Raw genomic sequence first — 8,805 nt, forward strand, 5'->3', positions numbered from 1 at the left:
TCTGAGATCAATCTGAATTGCAACTTAGTAAAAAATATATTTGATTTTCAGTCTAATGACTCGTGATGTTTCATCCAACAAAAGAAAAAAAATGTGTAAAAGAACTTCAACTTATTTTGTTCGTTTTTATCTAGAACTAACTTTTGAATATTTAATTTGGTTTGGCTAAGTGTTTTGTTAAACGTATGATGCAACTCAAGGTTCAAAATGATAAAATTGACTATACAGGAGTTGTTTAGACCCAGGAAGAAGCAGTTTGTATCCAGGCCAAACACTGACTGAGTAATTAAGTAGTGAATTGATCAACAGAAAAAAACATCTCCCTGTTCCTGTCGAGCACCGCTGCCCTTCACGGTGTGTTTCAGAGTGTATGTGATATGTCTGCACAGTAACAGTTGTCCCCTTATCAGCTTGCAGTCTTGCCGCATATCATCATCATCATTGTTGGGTCTTCTGGTAATACCTTGTTTACTGTTAGTCTGCGTATGTTCGGAGCAACATTGGCCAACAGATCAACGGACAATAACTCAAAAAAGTCGGAGGATTAAGGGGGGGGGGGCTTTAGAGACAGTGCACGTTACTGGGGAGTCGGTGAGCTGACGTCAGGGCGGGAGATGATTCAAAAAAAAGTTTAAAATAGTGAGGTAGGGATTAGAGAGGCTCATGGAGTGGGTTGGTTGGTTGGAGGGGGGGCATCAACTGGGATGATGCTCCTCCATTCGTACCCTCCTCCCACGGGGGCGCGTGGGATGTCAACAAGGTTCCAGCACCAGCTGACGAGCTCGCTCTACATCCCAGCATTAACATTAGCATCTCTTCCAGGGCCTCCAGCCCCCCCTTTACCCCTTCACACCCAGCCGTCCAGCTTATAGACGTCAGGCCATTGGGGATTGCCTTTTTAGGAGACACCTAATCACAGCCGAACTCACCGCCGCCCAACACAAAGAAGCAGCGGCCAGAGAGCGTGATGCTTTTGTGTCCACCCTTAGAGATGAGAAACAAGCAGAGAGAGCTCTGAGGGCCGAGAGGAGATAGAGCCATTATGTAAAAGAGGCAAAAGGTGGGAGATGAAGAAGTTTTTAGAATTCTTCAGTTTTATGGAGTTTTGCATTTAGCATTTGTTCCAGGAGTCATCTAAACCCCAGGAGAGGTGTGAAGACATCCTTCAACAGAGGATCTGGGTGGTTTTGGGGGTTATCTGGGTGAGCCAACGTGATCGAGCATTTCATGGAGAAATTCAAGGCGGCCATGGTTCTGGGTGCCGTGGGGGACGCCTTGGGCTACAGAAAGGGCCGATGGGAAAGCTGCATCTCCGGCAAGAAGATCCAGGAGGAACTGGCCTCTCTGGGGGGCCTGGGGGCCCTCAAACTGGACCCCGACAACTGGCCCCTGAGTGACACAACGCTGATGCACATGACGACGGCAGAAGCACTTATAACAGGTACGTTCACAAAATTACAAACTTAACATCAACTCAAAATTTCCCAAATCTTACCTCAACTAATTCTACATATATGTGTACATATATATACATTCTTTTGCTGTTCAGTAATTTACTATCAGAATTCAATATGTCCCTGTTATATAGAGACATAGGCTTTTAATCTTTCTACATGTAGAGGGACCAGAATAGCTTCATCTATACAGTCAGTGGAGGCTGCGAAACCACTTACTGGCAGACCGAACCTGAATGACAAAAACTTGCTCAGGACATCAAAGACTAAATCTTAATAGAGTCCTAGGGTATGAATGCCCCCCCAACCCAAATGCCATTTCCCACCATCAGGAGTGGCCCCGGGAGTTACCAGGACAGAAGCGTCTAAAATAGAATACTTTTTGTTCACCGAACAATGGTCAGACGTACTCATACATAATCTGCCGGTATCGTGTTTGGCTGCAGATGGGGCTCAAAGCCAACGTCAGTGGTCCCGAGAAATGGTGATGACATCTTTTGAGATTAGAGGCTCCATTTAGCCACAATGCAGCATGCCTGCGCGCGCACACACACACCAGACAGAAGTGAATGGAGTGGAATGAATGTTGTTAATGTAAACACTGACAGGGCTCTGTCAATCTTCATACCAGCACATAGTCCAACAGTATGTAAAAAAAAAAAAAATGTTACAACAGAAATAAAAACAAATTGGATCTTCTGTTAAATTCTATTATGGAAGTCCAGTTATCAGTCTGAACAGACTTATTCGTTGTATTATACATTCTCATCTGAAGGAGAAAATAAGTAACTAAACAAGAAACACAAGTGTTTCTCAACTCCCTCCTTGTGCACTTCTGTCAGTGACTTCAGGTCTGTCCTGCCTCACCCTCCGCGTAACAGAATCTCAATCAACAGTCGAGTCAAGAAGGTGAAAGTCCCACGCCTTTCATCACAGCCCTCAACCACTAAATTTGGTGATGCTTCTTGTCAACATAGGCTCTCTCTCTTTCTCACATACACACACACACACACACCCATACAGTACACACATAAACACATTGTAAGAGGGAGGCTGGAGACTCTACTCCGGGCTCTCAGTTGACCCTAATGGTGTGTGGAAGTGACTCTCCTCGCTTCCGAGGCATGCTGGTCCTAATCTGTGGCGAGGCAGGCTGAGGCTAAACTTAGCCCGCCACCCACCACTCATCTCGCCTTGCATGCCAGTCATGAATGACTCTTGGTCACTATGCGTGTGTGTGTGTGTGTGTGTGTGTGTGTGTGTGTGTGTGTGTGTGTGTGTGTGTGTGTGTGTGTGTGTGTGTGTGTGTGTGTGTGTGTGTGTGTGTGTGTGTGTGTGTGTGTGTGTGTGTGTGTGTGTGTGTGTGTGTGTGTGTCCGTGTCCAGATTATTGGTGTCTAGAGGACCTATACCGGGAGCTGGTGCGTCTCTATGTGGAAGCCATGGTGTCTCTCCAGGGCAGAGCCCCTGATCCTGCCACAGTGGAGGGGTGCGTTCACCTCAACCCGCGCAACTTCCTGCTCGCCTGGCACACACCCTTTAATGAAAAAGGTTATTGGAGATTTTATTTCTAAGTGTATGAGTCCAACACAACTGCAATATATAAAAAACGTGTGTCTGTGTCCAGGGTCCGGGTTCGGGGCAGCTGCCAAGGCTATGTGTGTGGGTATGAGATACTGGCAGCCTGAGAGAATAGACAACCTGGTGGAGGTCAGCATTGAGATTGGCAGAATGACGCACAACCACCCCACAGGTGACAGTTGTTGGTGGTTTTCAACATATCCTAATAAATCTAGCAACTACAGACTGACTACTGTTAAACTGCAAGCCTCTCTATTTGCATTTTACCTGCCAGAACATTGATTCAATACTTAGTTCATTGGTGACTTTTGAGGTGTCATCAGACAGGACTGGCGTTGTGACTTTTTGGTGTCTCCCTTCACTCCAAGGCTTCCTTGGCTCCCTGACAACGGCACTGTTTGCATCCTATGCGCTCCAGGGGAAATCTCCTGTGACCTGGGGCCGGGAGCTCATGAAGGTCATTCCTCGGGCTGAGGAGTACTGCAGGAAGACCATACGACACATGGCTGGTAAGACTGTGTTTATGTCCGTGTTAGTGTGCAAGAGGCAGCATCATTTTACAGCTTAGCAGATTCATCCAATCAGTTGCATATATACAGTACAGTCATTTTCGGTGTGTGTCTGAGAAAGCATGACTATCAGCTGATCCCAGTAATGTGTGTGTCTGTGCATTTCTATGCAGAGTATCAGGAAAACTGGTTCTATTTTGAGGCCAAGTGGCAGTTTTACCTTGAAGAGCGAGAGATAGAAAAGGAAGGACAGAACAAACCTCTGTTCGCTGATCGCTACGACGCTGAGGAGACAGACAAGGTGAGTCCTGCCTCTGTGACTCGGGAACAAAAAAATTACAAAGCTCAGCTTGTTTTCTCTCCATCAGTGTCCCTCTGTACTTTGTACATACAGGTATATAAACGCTGGAGCTCAGAGGGCCGTGCAGGTCGCAGAGGTCACGACTCCCCCATGATCGCCTACGATGCCCTTCTGGCTGCGGGGAGCGACTGGTCTGAGCTGTGTAAACGAGCCATGTTCCACGGAGGTGAGAAAAATACAGCATTCTGTGCCTGCGAGGCCTTTTAAAACAGATGCTCACTGTGGACTCCTGTGCAAACTCTATGTCGTTTCAGGTGAGAGTGAAGCCACAGGCCTGATCGCAGGGTGTCTTTATGGCCTCCTGCACGGCCTGAGCCAGGTTCCCCCAGGCCTTTACCAGGATCTGGACAAAAGAGAGCGCCTGGAGGAGCTGGGGGAGTCGCTGTACAAGGCAGCCTCTGCAGAGAAATGCATAGACAAGTAATCCTGATCTTCACTGGCCTGAACCCTACTGGCTATCAGCGGAAACTGCACATGACTCTAAAACTGCTTCCCTCTGTCCCACACTACCCTCTAGCCCTCCACGGCAGTATCTCAATAGTCTTGAATGAGATCCTGTCCTCTGCTCACCCATCTTGCCCTATTCTCCTTGATTTCTGCTGTCCACCATCCACAGATCTGACATGAATACTTTCTTCTAGATAATCTTTCTGTTTCTCCATCTGGAGTCAATTAATGGGCGGGGATATACACAGTGTGACTTCAAGTCCAACTGAAAGACTTGTACACAAGGCCTGAAGATCAATTCCTTCTCTGACATTTTCCTTCTCTGAAGCTATCATCAAGCACAGAGTTGTATCATGGGAGTAATTCAAAACAATCTAGATCAAGTCTTTGTGAAAACATCGTCCACCATGGGTTTTGACAATTGATTTCAAGGTCTCAGCAGTTGGCTCAGCATACCTAATTTCCTGCTTTTATCTAAAAATATTAACTGAAACTAAGGCGCCTTATCAATTAATGTTTTCAATCTAGATCCAACATATCTATCTTTAGCGTACTGGTGCATGTACTGTAAATGTGGTTGAAATAATGAAATGATTTTAACTATTATGCGTACCAGTATTGAGTTGTGGAATAGTAGTTATGTTTTCTTATACTATTTCATACTGTTTGCACTGTGATGCTCTGATCTGGTACAGTGTACTATATTGTGAAAGCACCATTACATGGTGACTATTAATATGACATGACGATTAAAATGGACTCGGATATATATCACGCATGAGGTGCCTGTCTCTTTATATTAACTGCATCAATCATTTTGATGGATAGCATCTTAATGTTGTTCCTTTTCCTGTTGCACAACCGTCTCCTGAACTAATCATCTGTAACAAGTCCGCACTTCTCACCTCACTTGAAGTACTGTACTCTACTGGAGGGGTGGGATCACTACTGGTATCTCCAGTTCAATGGGAGTACTGTTAATTGATTCAAATATTACCATGTTAGAAGATTAATAAGTAAAGGTAAAAAATACAGTTTTTGGAGATTTTTGGAGATACAGGGATTAAGTTTTGTATGTCCTCTATTCTAGACCAGATTCTTGGAACACCAGTATCATTCCTGATGCCAATATGTTGAGGAAGTTGGTTAGAGATCGCAACTGCAGTCCAGTGCTCCGAGGGATTTTTGAGAGTCTCCTGCATTACCTAACGCAAGATCTGCCCAAGTGCTCCACCAGAAAGAGAAACCTGGAGGAGCCAGAGTCTGGTTCTGTAGCTGTCAGAGACTCAAGAAAAGATTGTCCAGATCAGAGTTCAAAGAAACAGACTCAACTTCAGCTCACCGAGGAGCATCAAAGGACGCAGAAAATGACTGCTGAGACCAGTTCCAGGGTCCTAGAAAAATGCTGTTCGGATCCACAGAAAGAAAGACTTTCAATAGGGTGTGGAGAAGACCAAAGAGCAGGAGACTTCATACCTCGGCGACTTACCACATTCCAGCTCCTCCAATCTAAATTCACAAGGTCTACACCTAGACCTTCCATCACCCACCAAAGGCAGGTAGGAGCCCTGTCCTCCAGCATTGGAGTGGCAGGTAAGGTGAACCACAGCCAAGATGGTGAGCATGACAATCACAAGAAGGACCAAGTTAAAAGACAACTAGGACAGAAAAGAGGAGGCAGTGTGAAGGATATGGTGGCCAAGTTTGCCATGGCTGAGCAGAAAGAAGGGAGACTAAATGTGGTACAGAACCAGCCAGTCAAACCAAGACTCATTGGAAGAGGGATCCTCTTATCTTCCTTGATGGAGAGGTTTGAGACCATCGCCACTGTATGCAAGGGGAGTGGCTTGAAACGTTCAAATAAAAGATCTTCGGGAGGAATTGACAAGAAGGTGACCAGTTGTATAAAGCAGAAGGTAGCTTGTTACGAAAAAGAGCAACAACAGGCGGTAGACAAAACCGTCCGCAAACGAAACCAACACAAGCCAATGAAAAGTAAATCTGTTGGACAGCAGTTGAAAATAAATCTAATTGCAAATGGAGAAGAAAGACCGGAGCAGGCAGTAGACATCTTAACAAAAGTAAACTCAAACCTGGGAGAAGTAATGAGGCAAATTGGTGACCAGCCTTCAGATCAAAAGGCTGCTGGTCATTGTTCATTAAAACATATGAATGGTCAAGCTTATGATAACAATATTGAGGGTTGGAGGTCGGGGGAAGATGGCAAAATTCAGACCACAGCTGATGAAACTCGTATCACCAGCAGGTTAAAATATGGATGTCTAGAGCTGCTCTGTTTAACTTCTGCCTCAGAGTGGTCACCACCAGAACCCTGCAGGCTTTCTCCACAGGTAGAGGCCTCCTTGAACTGGCATGTGGCAACCATCACGACCTGCTCTACTGTGTGGTCAACATGTGTGGATTCCTCCGCCAAACAATATCAGCAAGAAGAAACCAAACCTGAGACGTCAGAAAAGACACCAATTGTGAAGAAACACGGTCCTGGTGGAGCTCTACAATACAATACTCACGGCGAGACCACTGAAGTCACTGTGAAACCCAAGGTTCAGGGACTTTCTACGGATGCTGGTCATGACCCCATGGAGAGCAGAGCAGCGGAAGATCCAAATCGCCCCACAACAGAGACCATTCAGAGAAGGCTGCGCAAATATGTCATCACACGTGTTTACAGACTTGATTATGAACAAGGTGATCATCCTGATCAGACTAGTTCTTCTTCTCAGTCGGCACCGGACCGAGAAGCTATAACTCCACCGTCACAGTCTGATACTTCTCCAACTGCTCTTAACGCTGTGTTAAGAGCAGTGGTAACGGAATCTTTTCAAGCGCTACAAGACACAAGCTCTTCCAATCCCATCACCCTCCATAATATAACAAAAATGAAATCAGCAGAGGCTAAACCACGAGAAAACGACAGGGAGGCCGGGGAGGAAAAAGAAATAGTAACACTAGTGGACATAAAAGATACCGATATGCAGCAAAGACTGAGACTTTCTGAAGACACTGGAAATAAGGTTGAATTTGAAGACAGCAACAACCTTGATGTAACATTACCTGAGATAAAACCTGAGCGAGACAAACCAAAAGAGAGGCCAAAGTATACAACAATCAGCTATGGGGATCCTTCAGTCAAGCAAACATATAAACCCAAAACCATACGTTTTACTGACACCTTCACTTTTTAGGTTGGTGCTAATGGACGGACGGCGAACTCAGAACTAGAATCAGTGGTTGCTGGTCAAGCACTGTTTGCTTTTACAGATAGATTCTCTGTTTATATATGTCATTGACGATCACAGCTGGAGAAACAAAAGTACAGTGGAAGCAACAAGTAACACTGGTGTTTTTCCATAGAAGTTGCACACATATCCACAAACTACATGCTACTATGTAGTAGAGCTCGACTAATATGGATTTTCAGGGTACGATATTTTACAGAGAAATTTCTGATATATCAGCCATTTTATATTTTTAAAAAAAACTGGCAGTAATTCCTAAATTTCCATTTAACAAAGACAGATTTATATTATACTGTTTATCTAAAAATATTATTATAAATAGTCATAAATTAAAAAAAGAAAACAAATGCAACCACTTCTTTTTAGAATTATACAATAATAGACAAAATAAACATAAAATGTGAACATAGATGCAAGTCGCTCCTCTGCATTGTTTATTCTGTAAAATAAAAAGTTCTAATATTGGCGCATATTGGCAAACATGAACACAGATACCAATATGTTTGTGACAGGCGTTTTGGTCAACATATTAAGAAAAATACAGAAAAAGCCGATTAGCTAACTCTTACCATGTGTTTATTTGTCCTAACATTAATGATACAAAAATGATTCTGCATTGTAATATGTTTGTATCAAATGCTATTCAGTGTTTTTTGCATAGAAATCCATTAAAAGGGCTCGACAGATAAGAAGAAAGATTATTGATAGTAATAAAATAACACTGATAACCTCCAAGCGACATACAACGGTTTGTCTGGCCGCCTGACTTATCAAGGTTGTATTGTTTAAAACAGTGCTGCCAACATGGTTAAGTTTTTAAGTCTCATCTTTTCTACCTTAAAGAAAAAAAGCAGTGCACAAACAATTACACGGCATAATATGAAACAACGACTGGGCAACATAAGAGTTTAACCAGCATTTCATTTTGAACCTGTATTATAATGTAATCATTTGTTTGGTGCACACAGCTCCAGTGTGTCTGTATGTTGTTTATGTCAAATTGTTTAACATGCCAAATGCCTTTTACAGCTAAATTCCTTTTCTTTTCTTTCCCTGACTATGAAGACACAACACAGTATAATAATTAGCTTGTGAATTTTTTTTAAATAAACTATATAATGGATCTCTCTTTATGCTGCCTGATTTATTCATTACTGGTATACTGTAGTGGAGTGTGGTTGTTTTAGTTGATTT

General features: G+C 43.6%; 1 protein-coding gene across 1 annotated transcript; it reads left to right on the forward strand.

The window, feature by feature from the left end:
• The first annotated feature begins 44 nt into the window (after positions 1-44).
• adprhl1 (ADP-ribosylhydrolase like 1) lies at positions 45-5,125 on the forward strand. The gene is made up of 7 exons (XM_035627375.2): positions 45-1,441; positions 2,840-3,004; positions 3,081-3,206; positions 3,403-3,543; positions 3,717-3,844; positions 3,938-4,070; positions 4,159-5,125. Exons 1-7 carry the CDS (start codon positions 1,228-1,230, stop codon positions 4,326-4,328), a joined length of 1,077 nt encoding a protein of 358 aa, XP_035483268.1. The 5' UTR covers positions 45-1,227; the 3' UTR covers positions 4,329-5,125.
• Positions 5,126-8,805: the final 3,680 nt, after the last annotated feature.

Source organism: Scophthalmus maximus, chromosome 4 (assembly GCF_022379125.1).
Source record: "Scophthalmus maximus strain ysfricsl-2021 chromosome 4, ASM2237912v1, whole genome shotgun sequence".
In the NCBI taxonomy this organism is placed as follows: Eukaryota; Metazoa; Chordata; class Actinopteri; order Pleuronectiformes; family Scophthalmidae; genus Scophthalmus; species Scophthalmus maximus.